Source organism: Geotrypetes seraphini, chromosome 4 (assembly GCF_902459505.1).
Source record: "Geotrypetes seraphini chromosome 4, aGeoSer1.1, whole genome shotgun sequence".
In the NCBI taxonomy this organism is placed as follows: Eukaryota; Metazoa; Chordata; class Amphibia; order Gymnophiona; family Dermophiidae; genus Geotrypetes; species Geotrypetes seraphini.
In genome coordinates, this window is record NC_047087.1 from 2,706,538 (window position 1) to 2,725,349 (window position 18,812).

At 43.2% G+C, this 18,812-nt stretch overlaps 1 protein-coding gene across 2 annotated transcripts in view; it reads right to left on the bottom strand.

Moving 5' to 3' along the window:
* Positions 1 to 2,195: 2,195 nt before the first annotated feature.
* Positions 2,196 to 18,812, bottom strand: part of PMFBP1 (polyamine modulated factor 1 binding protein 1) — a 561,980-nt gene continuing 545,363 nt past the window's right edge. For both annotated transcript variants that reach the window (XM_033943674.1, XM_033943673.1), the window contains 4 exons: positions 12,927 to 13,001; positions 3,442 to 3,535; positions 2,909 to 2,970; positions 2,196 to 2,532 (listed from right to left, as the gene is read on the bottom strand). In XM_033943674.1, coding sequence (XP_033799565.1) covers positions 2,430 to 2,532; positions 2,909 to 2,970; positions 3,442 to 3,535; positions 12,927 to 13,001 — 334 coding nt within the window. In that variant the 3' untranslated portion in view covers positions 2,196 to 2,429. The remainder of the gene's footprint in view (positions 2,533 to 2,908; positions 2,971 to 3,441; positions 3,536 to 12,926; positions 13,002 to 18,812) is intronic.

Below are 18,812 nucleotides of genomic sequence, written 5' to 3' on the forward strand. Positions count from 1 at the left end.
TAAAACATCATGTAAGTGGCAGGAAGCTTCAATGATTCCTTTAGTTGGCTTATTACTTGATCCAGCCATTGTGACTAATAATGAAAATTAAAATAGCTGCACCTTGAAGGCAGGACACTTAGGTTCTCAAATCTTACTACAGGAAAATGAATGTATACCCTCAGCAGAAACCCTGGCCACTTTTTTCAACAACAAAATCTTAGAAGTAAGAGCAACCATACCCTCACCCACACCTAACTTCACATTCCAAATCAGACCCCTCGAAAAAGAACCCAGAGTAGACATGATCTGGAGCCATTTCGAACCTCCTGATTGGCACCAATTTCTCACCCTGTTCAATAAATATACTAAATCAAACTGCCTCCTAGATGTATGTCCCTCCAGTACCCTGAAAACAGCCACACCAGATTTCAAGAAGGACCTATTCAATTGGATAACAACCACTCTCACGGAAGGAACATTTCACGAGGAAATGGGACATATACTAATCACACCCATCCCAAAAGATCAAAAAATCTCTAGCTTTGAAAACCAACTACAGACCCATAGCAAGCATCCCCGTATTTACCAAGATTCTTGAAGGATTGGTCAACGTGGAACTAGGAAACTATCTAGACAAATTCAGCATACTAAACGAACACCAATCAGGATTCAGGAAAGGCTTTAGCACCGAGACAGTCCTAGCCTCGATCCTAAATCACCTATACGGCCTTTTCAACAAAGGAACAAGTGCTCTAATTCTACAACTAGACTTCAGCAGTGCTTTTGATCTAGTTGACCACGAAATAATGATACACTGCCTAGATGCAATAGGAATCATGGGAAAACAAGGAACTGGATACAGGGCTTCCTAACAAAGAGATCATATCGAGTGGTTAGTGATGGGACATATTCATACTCCTGGAGAAACCCCTCGGGAGTGCCACAGGGTTCACCACTCTCATCCACACTGTTCAACATTTACATATCATCCCTAGGGCACTTACTGCAAAAACTAAACTTGATCTACTACATATATGCAGATGACATTTCCATTTTAATCCCAGTGAACAGCATTACAAATGAAACCTCAAAATACATTTCTCATATTATGACCAAAATAGAACATTGGACAATCAACTAAAAACTGAAACTTAACACAGAAAAAACAAAAATCTTCCTTGCAAGCCCAACAGATAAAATTACCAACACAGCACTATACATAAAAGACCATGATTACCCGATTATTAATACAATAAAAATACTGGGAGTCACATTGGACACACCTGACAATGGTTGAACATACGAATATAGTAGTAAAAAAATGTTTCCTGATATTATGGAAATTAAAGACCATCAAAAAATACTTTGACCCATTATCGTTCAGATTACTAGTGCAATCACTAGTGCTTTCTACTCTGGACTATTGCAACATCGTCTATATGGGTATACCCCAAAAAACAGTGAGGAAACTTAGAATTATTCAGAACACAGCGGTCCGCTTGATATTTGGATTAAAAAAGAGCGACCATGTCACTCCCTACTACAAACTACTGCACTGGCTGTCAGTCGAGGCACAAATAATTTTCAAGTTCTCCTGCATATGTTTCAAACTAGTTTGGGGACTAACTCCTACATACTTGCAATCTCACTTCGTATTCTACAGCCCTATAAGACAAACCAGAAACTGCTATCTTTTTGCATACCCAAGCATTACCAATTGTAAATCCAAAACCTTTCTGGATAGACAACTACATTAATAAAGCTAGACTGACCTACAACGCTTTTAGAAAACTCATAAAAACTGCCTTATTCGATAGATTTATCACCTAAACAGAATCTGCACCGAACTCTTTTTTCTTTTCTCGTCTTCCCAATATGCCCCCTCTGAAATCCTAATCAAACTATATTTTGTAATTTCTGGACCTTTCAGCTAAAAAGTCCCCTCTAAAAATTCTTAACAAACTGTATAGTGTAATATTCGCTGTATTTTTTGTAATTCACGACCTCTCTCAAACAGGTCCTCTCAGAAATTTCTTAACAAACTGTATATTTTATTTTTCGCTTTCTTAAAGTTTCTGTACTCTGTATTTCCTCTGACTATCTGCATATTGTAACTCGCTGAATGTCCAGCTTTCTTGACTATAAACCGCCTAGAAGTCGCAAGATTGTGGCGGTATAGAAGAATAAAGTTATTATTATTATTATTCTGCACTGTAAGCTGAAGGTAAATTCCATGTTTACAAAAAGAGCCTTCTGCATTCCTCTGAAAATTTCTTCACCACTTCCATTTGAGAGACATTTCTCCAGGGAAATATGGGGGGAGATTATCCACCCTCTGCTGCAGCTTTGTCCTAGAGAGATTGGGCCTCCTGGCAAGGAAGAACGAATGCACATGGTGAGTGTGAGGTGTCGTGCCAAGGGAGGATCATGGGCTGGCGGATGAAGTACTAACTCGTCTTCCAACTGGTAGCAAGAGGCTTGCTTTTCCTCAGGCTATTGGCACTCCCAAAGGCTCTCCTGTGTGTTTCAGATAACAGAGTCAGCTTCAAACTGAAATGAAAAAAGTAAAGAAACCAAGAAAAATGCTTCAGTACTTAGGCTATAATAGGGGAGTTAGAAGTGGCTATGGTTGGATGGAGGTTAGAAAAGAAATCTGTAAACTCTCGTTAAAATTGTGGTCTAGTGATTAGAGCTGCAGCCTCAGCACCCTGAAGTTGTGGGTTCAAACCCTGGGTATGTCACTCAAGCCTCCATTGCCCCAGGTAAGTTAGATAGATTGTGAGCCCACTGGGACAGAGAGGGAAAATGCTTGAGTACCAGATTGTAAACCATTTAGATAACCTTGATAGGCAGTATATAAATACCTAATAAAATATATAAATAAATAAAAACCATCCTGGAAAGGGAAGCGAGGAAGAAGACTCACTTCTGATCCTGGAGTTCAGCTGGCAATGGAGTAAGATTTGTCTGCTCAATGGAGTGGAGAGTCTGTAGTGAGAAAACAGGAAGTTACATCTGTTGTTGCTATTCAGCAGCAGAAAACCAAATACATCTTCCAAAATAAATGGAAATTAGATTGAAAATTAAACATCTGCAATGCCTGTTTTCTTATCAGATGTACTGTAAAACTAATCCTAGAGTGTAAACACTCAGGAGATCTTATGTCTTGTCCCCACATTTTACTGTCAGCTATTTTTTTCTTCTATTTCTATCTGCTTTCCTGACTACTCGACCAGTCTCTTTTGATTTTTCCAGATATTTCTGCTTGTTTTTCTCTTTTGTAGTTTTTGAAACAGAGAAAGCTAACCTCTTTTTCATTACCTTCTCAGTTGGCAGCATGCTTTCATCTGTTGACACTGAGAACTGCCCACCTATGGTAACACTTATGGGTTGATTGCACAGGGTGTGAATACAGCAAGAACAAACCATGTAATAGAAAGTGAAGGTCTGCAGTCTCACCTTGCACCGTTCTCTCTCAATCCAGTGCTTGCCTGCCTCATTCTTGAGTCGCCGGTTCTCCTGCTGAAGCCTCTCTGTTACTTCTTGCATGTGACTTGAGAGGAAAGATAGATAGCTTGTAAGTGCTGCAGTATAGGAAAGGATATTTTCATCAAATATGAGCAGACAAATTTCATCAAAAACCACACCCAAAATCAGTTTTACAAGGACACAGTTGGGGTGGGAGAACATAACATTGTACTTCTTGACCCCGTAACCATAAGTTCTACGCAGTTTACAAAAGATTATAAACTAAAAACAATTTGATGATGGCAGGAAAGTTATTTGACCAAGTATTTTGAAAAAAGATGAGTTTTCAATTGGGTTCTAAAATGTTTATAGGAACAAGCTCCGAGCAATATTCTCTCTCATGGGAAGCTGCTTGGAATGCTAGAGTATGGTCAAGAAATTTCTTGCTTTTACAGCTTTGTACTAACGGAAAAGTAAACAGAGCATGAGATCTTCTACTCTATTTATACGATGCTAAAAAAAAATCTATTAGTCATGTAAAATGGAGCGGTACCACACATAACCTTCTAGCAGAAACAACCCAGCTTAAGAAGCAGTAGGAGGGTGTGTTGTAGAATGTCATGTGACTAATCAGTCAGGCAACAACAGGGTGATTATGTGGAAAAGTGACGTCATTTGCTTTTGAGATGTTAAAAAAAAAAAATAAAAGTGCAGAAGCATTTTGAAGATCCCTCTTGCATTTGAGGATAGCGCTTTGGCAGTCATGAACTAAAGTTGTAAAAATCGTATCTTGGGCAAATTCCTAATCATATGGAAGCATTCCATTTTTTTGCCCAGAATTCTAATTGTGTGAAGGGAAAACAATACTGGTGGGGCTCTAGTACCATCCGCCAAGCTTGAATGCACAGACAGAAGATGAAATCTTAGCAGAAATAACGGAAGCCAATAAATATGGCAACACTATAATAATGGGTGAAATCAATGACTTCAGTGCTTACTGGATAAATGTCACATCAGGAAATGCTAGGCAGGTAAAGTTCCCAGGTGAAAGGAATGACTTTCATGGAGCAGCTGATTCAGAAACTGACAAGAGGGGGATCTATTTTAGATCTAGTCCTTACTACTTTCCACATACTTCCAATTCAGGAAGGCACTGAAAACACATCTATTCACTTCACTGTTATAACGTATGTGGTCTATACCTCTGTATCATTTCTAATATTATGTAAGCCACAATGATTCCTAGTCGACATTTGCGGGATACAAGAATCCGTATGGTATAGTATACCTTGGTACATAAAGTTAACAGTTTGGGGGCCACCTTGTAATACATTACATTACATTAGAGATTTCTATTCCGCCATTACCTTGCAGTTCAAGGCGGATTACAAAAGAGATAAAAAACGGAGTGACCATAACTGCATCTTGTACATAGTCTGCAGTTGTTTTGGGGTTTTTTGCTTTGCTGCAGTTCCTGTTGGATTTTTCTTTTGCTTGCGTTACTCCTTTCCCTGCCTGCCAGTATTTTCTGCATTATATTGTAAATGCTTTCTGTCTTTATCTGTTTTTAAGTCCATTATTCTAATTTGTATTTTATCTGTATCCCATGTATTAGCTCATCTTGTTGTGAACCGCCTAGAACTTTTTCGCTATGGCGGTATATAAGAATAAAATTATTATTATTATTACAACATGATCAAATTTGAGATAATAACAAGAGTGAAGATACTAAACATCAAATCTACTATTACAGTATTTAATTTTCAAAAGGGCAACTATGATAAGACGAGGAGTGAGTTAGTTAGGTCCACAACAAAAATCAACAACCTAAGTTCCACAGAATACCAAGGGAAAGGCAAAAGCTGAGGAAGCTGAATGGAAGGGTTGACTTGTTTACCGATAGAGTTTGTTGGACTATTCACACACCATTGTATGCCTTGGAGCACTGTGTCTCAACTCAGTACTGGAGTATCCCCTTGCCAGTCAGGTTTTCATGATATCCACAATGAATATGCATGAAATAAATTTGTATATAATAGAGGCAGTGTATGCAAATCACGTTTATGCATATTCATTGTGGATATCCTGAAAACCTGACTGGCAAGGAAATATTCCAGGACTGAGTTGAGACACATTGCCCTAGAGCATAAGTAAGTCTTGTGGTAATCAGCATTCAGACCCTTGAAGAAGGCATTCAAAGCCAAAACATGGACCATTTTGGGTCCGCACCACAATTCATTGATGTGTGTTACATGGATTGATACTGTTTCATTTGCACCATCTAAATTATTTGTGAAGGATCATTACAATAAACAGTGACATCAGGTACCTCGACTCCACAGTTTATTTTTTGTTGTTGTTGCTAGGTGCCATCGACTCAAGTTTCAGTCCCAGCGACTCGATGAGTTAAAGATCCAAAAAGAAGTCAGTCAAGTGCAAGTCCAATGAGGTCCTCCAGCATCAGCCCCATAGTTGTCAACAAGGCCAGCCACCAAGTTGCAGATTGCCCTCTTCACCTAGTTCCATCTATCTTCCCAAAATGATGTCTTTCTCCAGTGATCTCTCACTTCTAACAGTATGACTAGAATAAGATTGTTCTAACTTCATCATGTGGGCTTCGAGTGACATATCTGGTCTGATCTCATCCAACATTCATTTCATAGTTCTCCTGGCGGTCCATGGTACACATAGAATCCTTCTCCAGCACTAGAGTTCAAAGCCATCACCGACAAACTGAACACATTTTTTGCGTCTGTATTTACCCAAGAGGATATACACAACATACCAGAAGCCAACAGGCTATATGCAGGAAACGAAGATGGGAAACTGACAGGGTTGACGGTCAATCTAGAAGAGGTATGCAGGCAGATTGATAGGCTTAAAAACGATAAATCCCTGGGACCGGATGGCATCCATCCGAGGGTAAGAAAGGAACTGAAAGGGACTATAGCTGAACTGCTTCAACTAATATCCAATCTGTCGATCAAATCAGGAAGGATTCTGGAAGACTGGAAAGTGGCGAATGTTACGCCAATCTTCAAGAAAGATTTGAGGGGAGATCCGGGAAACTATAGACCGGTGAGTCCGACCTTGGTACCGGGAAAAATGGTAGAGGCGCTGATAAAGGACCGCATCATTGATCACCTTAACGGACACAATCTGATGAGGACCAGCCAGCATGGCTTCAGCAAGGGAAGATCTTGCTTGACGAACTTGCTGTACTTCTTCAAGGGATTAAACAGGTGGATAGATAAGGGTGATCCGGTCGACATTGTATATCTGGATTTTCACAAGGCGTTTGACAAGGTCCCGCATGAACGACTACTTCAAAAAATTGCGAGCCATGGAATCGAGAGTGAAATTAAAAACCGGTTGGTGGATAGGAAACAGAGAGTGGAGGTAAATGGACTATACTTGGACTGGAAAAGCGTCACGAGTGGAGTGCCACAGGGTTCAGTGCTTGGACCTGTGCTCTTCAACATATTTATAAATGACCTGAAAATTGGTACGAGCGAGGTGATTAAATTTGCAGACGATACGAAGTTATTCAGAGCAGTGAAGACACAGAAGGATTGCGAAGACCTGCAACGTGACATAAACACGTTCGAGAAATGGACCGCGACATGGCAAATGAGGTTTAACGTGGATAAGTGTAAGGTGATGCATGTCAGTAACAAAAATCTTATACACGAATAAAGGATGTCTGGTGCAGTACTCGGAGAGACCCACCAGGAAAGAGACTTCGGAGTACTGGTCGACAAGTTGATGAAGCCGTCCACGTGCGGTGGCTGCGAACAGAATGCTAGGAATGATTAAGAAGGGGATCATGAACAGATAGGAAAAAGTTATCATGCTACTGTACATGCCCCCACCTGGAATATTGCATCCAGCACTGATCGCCGTACATGAAGAAGGACACAGTACTACTCGAAAGGGTCCAGAGAAGAGCGACTAAAATGGTTAAGGGGCTGGAGGAGTTGCTGTACAGCGAGAGATTAGAGAAACTGGGCCTTTTCTCCCTTGAAAAGAGGAGACTGAGAGGGGACATGATAGATACGTTCAAGATAATGAAGGGAATAGACTTAATAATAATAATAACTTAATTTTTTCTATAATGCCATAATCTTGCGACTTCTAGGCGGTTTACAGTGAAGAGAGCTGTACAATCAGCGAATTACAGGGTAAGAATAGGTAGGATGTCACTGAGTAGTAGATAAAGACAGGTAGTTCACCCTCTCCAAGATAGAGAGAACGAGAGGGCACTCTCTAAAGTTAAAAGGGGATAAGATTCCGTACAAACATAAGGAAGTTCTTCTTCACCTAGAGAGTGGTAGAAAACTGGAATGCTCTTCTGGAGGCTGTTAGGGGTTGGAGGAGCTGCCATACAGCGAAATGTTAGATAAACTGGGCCTCTTCTCTCTCGAATGGAGGAGACTGAGAGGGGACATGATCGAAACATTCAAGATATTGAAGGGAATTGACTTAGTAGAGAAAGAGAGATTGTTCACCCTCTCCAAGGTAGGGAGAACGAGAGGGCACTCTCTAAAGTTGAAAGGGGATAGATTCCGTACAAACGTAAGGAAATTCTTCTTCACCCAGAGAGTGGTGGAAAACTTGAATGCTCTTCCGGAATCTGTCATAGGGGAAAACACCATCCAGGGATTCAAGACAAAGTTAGACAAGTTCCTGCTGAACAAGAACGTTCGCTGGTAGAGCTAGTCTCAGTTAGGGCGCTGGTCTTTGACCAGAGGACCGCTGTGTGAGCAGACTGCTGGGCATGATGGACCACTGGTCTGACCCAGCAGCGACAATTCTTATGTTCTATTATAGGGGAAAACACACTCCAGAGATTCAAGACAAAGTTAGACAAGTTCCTGCTGAACCAGAACATATGCCGGTAAGGCTAGTCTCAGTTAGGGCACTGGTCTTTGACCTAAGGGCTGCTGTGGGAGCAGACTGCTGGGCACGATGGACCACTGGTCTGACCCAGCAGCAGCAATTCTTATGTTTTTTTCTGTGTTGTTTCTGTAATGTCCAGCTTCTGCATCTGTAATTGACCACTGAGAAAATTAGTGCATGGACCAGTCTGATCTTTAACTTATTTCTTTGCCTTAAATACCTTATCAAGAGCCTTCATTATAGAGCAACTGATTGCTATTCTGTAGAGTATTTCTGCCTTGCTAGTTTCTTCCTTTTTTACCAGAACCCAAAAGATTAAAACTCTTCACAGCTTCTATTCTATTGCCTTCAAGCTCAAACTCTTCATCAATTTCCATGTTCATAATCTTTTTTTAATTTAAACTCAGTTCTAAACCCATGTTATGACTTTCAGCTTTAACTTTTCTCAGTAACATAGTAAATGTCAGCAGATAAAGACCTGCATGGTCCATACAATCTGCTTAACAATCACATTCATTCTCAAGGCAACAGACCCATGATTACTCATTTTACTTGCTAAGTTTCAGTATAAGATGTCCCGTCCCGTCCTCCAGAGATAGGTAAGACCTATACTCAGATGATTTGAACATGGTATAAAAAACTTATAATTGCTATTGATCCTTTTTGCCACATATGGGATGGAGACCGTAAAAGTCTGTCCAGCCTCGGTTACACTACCCCACACTGTCCAGTGGCTGGAGTTGCCATAACAACTAACTACAGCCCCCCACCCCCAGGGGATCCATCTTGCCGTTTACTGGACACAGACCATAGAACTCCATCCAGCATCATCTTCCTTCTCAGTACACCTGGGGCGACCACCGCCGAAACAGAGTATATGCTGAAGCGGGCACATGTGAGCCTGGGCTCACCGAACCATGTCCATGGAAGCACAGGCACTACTGATTTGAAATCTAGCAATCTGTGAAGCATCTGGCGAAAAGCTCGCTTCTTCCATGCTGCTTGACAAGGAGAAGCAAGAAAGCGATCTGGCAACGAGCAGGAAAACTCCAGCACATAACTGTCCCGAATCACCTCCAGAACCTACTGATCTGACGTGATCTCAGTCAACCCCTGGTAAAAGTCTTGCAGTCAAGCTCCCACCGGAATCAAGGGAGGTGCAGGCAAGGAGTCATTGGGCAGGGCGGGCGGCAGAGGGGCTGGCAGAGGAATTATGTCGTCCGTCCCCCCCCCCCGAAAGTACTGCATGCACTGAAAGAAGCGATCCTGGGATGACTCAGAGCCTGGGAATGAAGCAGCTCCTCAACCAGGGCGATATTTGCGGAACTCACGCAAATGCCCCCGGAGCAGTGCCACCCCAAACTGTCTGATGGGCATGGTCTTCAGGTAGGCGGGGCACTTTAGAGTCTGTCAAGGTCTGAACTAACTTGTCCAAATCCTCTCCAAACAAAAAAGACCCACTAAAGGGAAATTTTGTCAATTTAGTCTTAGAAGCTGCATCAGCCGCCCATGCACAAAGCCACAAGGTACAACGCGCAACCACCCCATGAGACATGAACTTGGCTAATGTCCACAACAAGTCATACAAGGCATCCGAGAGATAAGAGGCAGCCATCTCAATTTTCACCACCTCCTGATTCACCAAGAACCAGTCATCAGATTCACAGTCAAGGACACGCTCGGCCCACCGAAACGCGGCCTGAGTCACAAGACCACCACATATGGCTGCCTGAACTCCTAAGGCAGAGGCATCAAAATTCTGCTTAAAAAGGGCCTCCAACTTATGCTCTGAGTCCTGTATGGCTGAGCAGCCCTCTACAGGTACCATATGCCGCTTGGCAATAGCTGAGATCACTTGTGCACCACTGGCGACTTCAAGGTATCCTTTATCCCCCTCCAGGATGGGATACAGACGAGCCATGGAGTGCACAAAATAAAAAGATGCCTCCGGTGTCTTCCACTGAATCAGGACACTATCCCGAATATCCTGATGCATGGATAAAGAGCAGGATGCAGAGCGGATCTCCTGAAGCAAAGGGTCCACCACACGCGGGGTCTCCTCGAAGCATAACACCGAGTAGACCTGCAGAATCAGTTACAGGAGCTCATCCCGCTGAAAAATGCGCACCACGGATGCATCCTTGCCAGTCGATGGAGCTGCATAGGTCCCGCTACCAGCATTCGTCCCCTCGAGAGGATCCTGGAAGTCTCCCGGAAGGTCCAGGTCCTCATCCACCGAAAACCGCTCCTCAGAACCAAAATCCTTGTCCCAAGTCACCTGCGTCCGCTTGGATGAGGGAGATGGGGGGACGCGACTGGCGCTGAAGGGGGCCGAAGTGGAGTGGACACGTAGGGAAAAACCCCCCACTCGAGACTCCCGGGGCAGAAGTAAGATCCCCGGCCGCCTCAAAATAAGCCTTGCATAAAGCAAAAATCAAATCAGGGGAAAAAAACCACACAGCAGAGGACCCACCAGAAACCTGCCCCTGTCTTTCCAACACAGGAGGAAGATCACCTGAGGCTGCAGACAAAATGGAGGTGCGTCCTGCCCAAAACGAAGAGGTTACCGCCGAAAATGACCCCTCTGAGGCCTATAGCGGCTGGGAAGCCTGAACTGTCACAGCTGCTAAAGCAGGCAAGCCGGCAGCAGCAAAAAGGGAATCCCCAGCATCTTCGGTGGTAAGTGAATCCTTTTTACCCTGACCATCGGCGGCTGGAGAAATCCCTGCGTGGGTGGCGAGGAAAGCCCGGGCTTCCTCGCTGTCAGCTGCCGGTTCGTGAAGCACTCACAAAGGGGAAGCCTGGACGCTGGCACCTGATGCAGACGGAGGTTTCCCATTTGCGGCAGCCTGCACAGTGCTTGCAGAGGCCTTGCATCTGGAGCACTTTCTCCTGGTGAAAGTGCTCATTGCGCAATTTCGCAACCTAGCTGAAATAAAAAGTGCCGGTTAAATAAAAATCAATTATACAGCACTGAAGAACCTCTTCTGACCGACACTGCCTCAGGATTTTTTAACAGAACAAGACACTCTCAAAGCTAGATACCTTGCCTGTATTGGTGGCAAGACTTACAGCTGAGGCACCTCAAAAAATTTTGGGGAGGGGGGACCTAGGGAGGGAGGGACCCAGCACGAGACCCGCCAGGACCCTTCAAGCATAGTCCAGCACCAGAATGGTCTCAGTCTCCACCTGCTGGTCATAATAAGAACATAAGAAACGCCTTCGCCGGATCAGACCTAGGTCCATCTAGTCCGACGATCCGCACATGCGGAGGCCCAGTTAGGAGACCCGGATTTCCCGTATCCCCCGATGTGATTTGCAAGAAGGTGTGAATCCAACTTGCGCTTGAAACCCAGAACAGTAGTCTCTACCACAACCTCCTCTGGGAGAGCATTAAAGCACCCACCACTCGTTGTGTGAAACAGAACTTCCCGACATTTGTCCTGAACCTGCTGCCGCTCAGTTTCAGGCTATGACCTCTTGTCCGTGTCACATCTGAAAATGTCAGTAATGCTGGTCAATTTTATCAAATCCTTTTAATATTTTAAAAGTCTCTAACAAATCTCCTCACAGTCTTCTCTTTTCGAGGGTGAACAGTCCCAGTTTTCTGAGGCATTCTTTGTAGCTCAAATTCTCCATACCTCTGACAAGTTTCGTGGCTCGCCTCTGCAGGGTAATGAGCTATTACCCATCAGTGAAGCCTGTACTGGTCTGGAGAAGTTGACAAAGAACAGGATTTTAGGGAAGGGGGAACTGTCAAGGAAGCCCCAGACATTTTTCAAAATCACAATTCAACTTCACCCCGATGTCTCTCAAAGACAGTAATTACGGGCTATACTCACTGTGCTACCATGTGCTGTGCCTGCATCAATTTTCACTGTAACTAGAGAGTGGGAAGCTTTTTCTGCCTCAGACAAGCAAAAGGATCTTTGGGTTGTCTTTTAATCAGGCTGAACTAGCCTGAAACCCTCTACCCCTCTAGGCTCCACATGATTCTTAGCATGGAGTCGAAAAACAGGCTGTGCTCATGCGCTTCGAACGAGACCAGGTGAGCCGATTCCCAGGGGCTGAACCTTGAGTCAATCTAAGTGTTAGGGCAGGGTGGCCAAACAGATGCCCTGCAGCAAGGGTGGCCTGCCCAGAGTCCCGAGTCTACAGCTTCTCCCAGGCAGAGCTGACCCAGGTCTCAAAGCTTCAAATAATAAATATAAAGCATAGCAGAAGAAAAAAAACACTTTCTCCTCGCTTGTAGAAGGAAAAAACTGAGGAGAAAGGGCAGTGTCTGGTGATACAGGGAGGAGTTGAAAATGATGATACCTTCTGCTTCCCTCTAACCACAGCTTCAGGACTCATGTGCTTTTTGCACTGGAATGTCCCATAGCAAACAAAGGGCAGATACTACAAAATTGACAGAATTTTAGAAAAGGTGTGCTCCATGTGATTCAGTGTTATATTTGCTCAACCTTAAACGATACAAATGCCATCCAGTAAGCCATCATATCATTTTATACAGAAAGTAATATTCAAGCTCCTGTTCAAGAAAATCAGACCATAAAATAAAGTACTCGCACACTTACTCTTTTTCAGCTACAAGTTGTGCGACTTGCCTACTTTGCTGCCGAATCTTAGTTCCAAGTTTTTCATTAGCCTGTCTGTAGGTAAAATCAAGAAGCCATCAAACAATTTTCAGTACTCAGGATTCACTCCTGACCAACACCACACACAAAATAAAACAAAATTATTTCTCTGTTAAAAAGAAGGAAGAATCAATCACATATGTGGAGAATCCTATAGCTGAGGGCTACCTTATTAGAATCTTAGGGCATTTGATACATTCTCTTTTGTTTGGAAGGAGGATGCTATTAAATATCTTGGAATTTGGATTACAAAAACTTTGGATGATACAATGAAAATTAATGAAAAATATTTATTACAAAAAGTGACAGAGATGTGTGAACAATGGAATCCTTTACATTTATCTTGGTGGGGAAGAGTACAAACTGTTAAAATGATGATCTTACCTGTAGTTTGCTACCAAATGGGAATGATACCAGTTTTCTTTCAAGAATCTTTTTATACAAAATTAAATAAGATATTGACAAAATTTATTTGGCTTGGGAAAAATCCCAGAATTGCTTTAGTGTCATTGCAAAAACCAATTACGGAGGGGGGGGTAAATTTTCCCAACTTTTATAGGTATCATCAAGTCTATATTTTACGTCAAGGTATGTATTGGATCCTCCCAGAGCCCACTGATAATATTCCAGATTGGTTCTGGCTAGAATGGAGACTCATGTTTCCTTTACGTCTTAGTCATGTAGTTAGTGTCAAAATGCCAAGGCTATACAAAGAACATAAAATATTTATGGATACCTGGAAAACTTTAAGATATATCAGCAATCTAACTCCTATTCCAATTAATAAATCAACAACTCAAACGATTTGGTTAAACCCCAAGATCAAGATTGGCGGTTTCAAAATAATCTGGAAAGACTGGATTATAGCAGGTATTCGAATTTTAGATGATATAATAAAAAATGGTAAGATGCTGGAATTTTCACAATTGCAACATAAATTTGATCTTAATAAAACACAATATTTTAAATGGTTGCAATTGAAGCAATCCATTCAGGTAGGGTTCCCTGAATGGAAAAATCTTTCTAATTATCATAGTTTAGAATTCATGTGTTTCCAGATTAATTCAACAGGTCATGAAGCTGCACAGTGGTATAAATTAATATCCAAATATATAAATAAAAAACCAAAAAATGGTCTAAGAGACATTTGGAGCATTGAGATAAAACATCAAATTAATGCATCTCAATGGCCACGACTTTGGTCTTGGAGGTTAAAGTGTACGATGTCAGCATCTATGAGACAAACTTGGTTTTTTCTTTTACATAGAGCTTTTTGGACCCCTGTTCGTTTACAAAAATTGGATAGCTCTAGATCTAATAGATGCTGGCATTGTCACGTCGAAATTGGGACATTAGACCATCTTTTATTCTTCTGTCCATTTATCATATCATTCTGGAAATCAATTTGGCCCCAAATTAATAGGATGTTAGAAAATCCGGTAGCCTTGACATATGATACTATATTACAGTGGTGCCTCACACAACGAACTTAATTGGTTCCAGGAGCAAGTTTGTTATGCGAAAAGTTCGTTATGTGAAACGCGTTTTCCCATAACAATACATGTTAAAAAAAATAATTTGTTCTGTAGCATAAAATATGCTAAGATGACATAAAAAAAGATAAATTTATCTTGTTAGAGCTGGTGTTAGACACAACTGGGGACTGCAAAGTCCAGGCAGAGGCTTACGGCTCTCTTTGACCAGGGGGAACAGTTGCCCTAGTTGCACTACCCTAACCCTATTCCTGCTATGTGTGACTGTGGTATTCTGTTAGCATGATATTTCTGTGTAGCATTCTATAATAATTTGGCTTATTCAATTTTCTTGATAGTAGAGGGGATATATGTGAAGGGGAGGGGAGACAGGGGTTTTGTTGATCCTTGCTGTGTATTATAATCACCCCCCACATACTCCCCAGTACCTTTTTAATCATCCCCCCTCGGTACCTTTTTTAATTTCTCCCATCTTTCCCAGCCAGTGGCGTACAGGCCAGAAGCGCAGAGATCAGGAGCAATTCCTCTGCACGCCTGTGTGGGCCCATGCCGATCTCCGAATGGCTGCAGTTAGTTCTTGTGAGTCCCGCGAGAGCTGACTGCAGCCATTCAGAGATCAGCGCAGGCCCAGGCAGTAGCACAGAAGGCTTGCTCTTGATCTCTGCGCTTCTGGCTGGGAAATTTGCTAGACCACCAGTTATGAGTGAGCGGGTGAGATTAAAGTTGCAGCAGTGGTGGCTTTTTTAAAAAAATATGTGGCGGCGGGGGGAGGTTTAAAAATATGCGGTGGCGGCAGAGGCTTAAAAATATGCAGCAGCGGCGGCAGGGGGGTTTAAAATATGTAGCGCCACTGCACAGGGAGCCAGGCGGAGTGAGGGCAGTTAAGGATGCAGCTCGGGCGACTTCGTTGTGTGAAGCGAAGTTCGTTGTGGGAAGCAAGACCTGAAGTTCGTTGTGCGCAGCGTTCGCTGTGCGAGGCGTCCGTTATGCGAGGCACCACTGTATTTGGAACAACTATGAGAGCAAGAAGTCAAATATCATCAAGTAATAACAAACTTTTATTTATTTTAACTGGAATAGCAATACAACAAATCACATTCAATTGGAAAAGACATGACAGATTAAACTACATTTTCTGGTGGAATACTGTATGCCATATTTACAAAATGGAGCTCACCATTGCAACACAAAAAGGCTATATAAGCAAATTTCAAAAAATCTGGGGACCGTTAACAAATTTTTGTAATGAATAATTAACTTTTCCCAAGATAAGATATTTGATTAGAAGGAAATGGGGTGGGATTTTATTTCTAAGTATTACATACTATATCAATATTTGAATGAATTTTTTCTCAATAAAGCTGAATCTATGTATTATTGATTGGAAGGGAGGGAGGGAGGGGTGGGGATTATTATATTCAATAATAATTATATAAATTTAAATTTCTTGCATATTATTATAACTATATTTAATATTGATTTTCTAAAGAAATGTTAAAATTGATATTAATCTGTGAGTTAATCAAGTGTGTATATTCAAGTTTCTAATGAATTTATTTGAAACACTTGTTGTAACATAAGAAAATGAATAAAGATTTATAAACAGAATCTTAGGGCATTCTAGACCAGTGTTTCTCAACATGCAGTACGTGTACCCTCAGGGGTATGTGGACCACTTGTTGGGGGTATGCAGCCTTGTCAAAGCCGCAACCACCACCGGGGATCCCGCCTTGCAGCTGTCCCATCTGCTGAAGCTACTGCCAGAGATCCCTCCCTGCCCATCCATCAAAACCAATCCCTCCTTGTTTCCTGCCCCACCCGTTGCCAGAGTTCCCTGCTTCTCCCTCCTGAAGCCGACCAACAGGGTTTCCCTCTGACATTAAAGGAAAGCCTTCCAGGTCAGTGGGGAGGGTGGGAGGGTGTCCCTTGTTACCTCCTTGCTCATTCTGCCTTCAGCAGCTTGGGGGGGCACGCAGCAGGTAGCGGTTCATACGCTGCACATAGCTGATCCAGAAACCTCTCCAACATCAGGACTGACGTCGGAGGTAAGGCTTGTGGGTCAGCCACGTGAAGCATGTAAATCGCTGCCTGCTGTGCGTCCCCGAACAAGGAGCAGTGCAGTTCGAACAAGTAATAGGACAAAAGGATAAAAGAGGGGGGAGGGAGAAGGAGCAATTTGGGACATTGGAGGGGGTACGATTCTTGGACAACGGCTGGAAGAGGGGGAGGGGGCATGAACATGGAACACAGAAGGAAGGGAGGAAGGGGGCACTAACTTGGGACAGGAGGGAGGGAATAGAAAGAGAACTGTTGGGCATCAGAGTGGGTGAGAGGGAATGGAAGGAAAATTGGGCATAGAAAGAAAAAGGAGAGAGGTAGAGATGGGGAGAGAAGGATGATGGAGAAATGTTGGATATGATGGTGGAGAGGGAACAGAGGGACAGATTGAAGGGGATGATGGGGAGATATGTTGGGCATAATGGTGGAGGGAAAAATGTGGCATGGTGCTGTAGAGGGGTGATAGAAAGAGAAATAGGCATGGAGCTGGTGGGCAGTGGTGAAAAATGCTGCACATGATCTGGGGGATGAGAGAGAGAAATGTTGGATGTGGCAGTAGAGGGGGTGGGAGAAATGCCTGGATCTCTCAAGATAGATGGACTCATTGGAGGGACAGAGAGAGATGTTGGTTGGGGAAGAGAATAAAGTCCGGAGGAGAGGAAACGTGCAGAAGGCAGAAAGTGTTGGACTCAGAGAGAGAGAGAAAGAGTGAGAGATGGATGGGGAGGGCAGAAAGAAGGGAAGGAGAAATGTCAGGGGAAGTGGGAGAGGGCAGAGAGTAAAAAGTTGAACTCATGCAGGGAGAGAGAGAGATGGGGAGGGAATGAGGACTGGAGGGGGGAAGCCTGCAGGAGGCAGAGAGAAAGATGTTGGACTGGTGGAAAGGAGGGAGAAATGTTGAATGTGGCAGTAGAGGATGTGGGAGAGATGCATCCTGGATCTCTCTCCCCACTACCTTTGCAGTAAGGGAGGGAATGAGAGAAGGAGAGAGAGAGACATGTTGCCAATGGGGGGGTGGAGGAGAGAGGAAGAAAAGATGGACTCATGGAGGGACAGAGAGAGATGTTGGTTGGGGAAGGGAAAGGTCCGGAGGAGAGGAAATGTGCAGGAGAAAGAAATAAAAATATTGGATGCACAGTCAGAAGAAATAAGTGCAACCAGAGATTAATGAAATCACCACACAACAAAGGTAGGAAAAATGATTTTCTTTTCTTTCTTTCTTTTTTTTTTTTTTAAATATTCTTTATTCATTTTTTCATCTAACAAGTGCAACAGAAAATAACAGTTAACTTATACAATATCATTTGAGTATCTATTCTTAGTAATTTCAAAATTAAAAATAAATCCCTCCTTCCCAACCCTATTCTTACACATGTGATTACATATATATATATGATTTTATTTTCAATTTAGTGATCGAAATGTGTCAGTTTTGAGAATTTATATCTGATGTCTATTTTTGGCACTATATTTGTCTACTGAGGTGAAATTGCTTATTTTTAAGTCATCTAATTTGACCTCAAGGGAACCCCCCCAAATATAATGATAATTACCATATATACTTGAATATAGGATGAGATTTTGGGGCCATAAAAAGGCCCCAAAATGGAGGTCTCGTCCTGTATTTGGGTCATCCCCCATTGACCACTCGAAACCCTCCCGGACTTCCTGCAGGCCTGCCTTAGGCTGGGACAGGAGGGATCCCTCCTGTCTCCTGCCCCGGCCGACACTAATAATTACCACCCTCCCTCGCGTACCTGTTCCCTGGTGGTCCAGCGGTGTATCCCTCATGCCGATTGTGAAGCTAGTAGCCAGCGGTGCACTCAGGTCGGCATGCAGGATCGACCTTATCACAGTGCAGGGCTGCCTGGGAGCACGAAAAGCTCCTGCGTGCCTGCCCAGGTGCGCCGCTGGCTACTAGCTTCGCAATCAGCAGGAGGGATACACCGCTGGACCACCAGGAAACAGGTACGTGAAGGAAGGAGGGTGGTAATTATTAGTGTCAGCCAGGGCAGGAGACGGGAGGGATCCCTCCTGTCCCAGCCTACCACCAGATGGTTTCAGTTAAGGGTAAGGGTTAATCTGCTGGCTGGGTTGGAGGGCAGAGGGAAGAATGAGACAATCAAACGATTGTGACATCATTGATGTGGTTGGCTCTTTTTAGTGGGAAGAGGGTACAGGGAAGGAAGTTGGGACAGGGTGCAGAGCCTGGGAGGGGGGGACATGGTATAGAGCCTGGCAGGGAAGGGGGCTTGGTTCAGATCCTGGTAGGAAA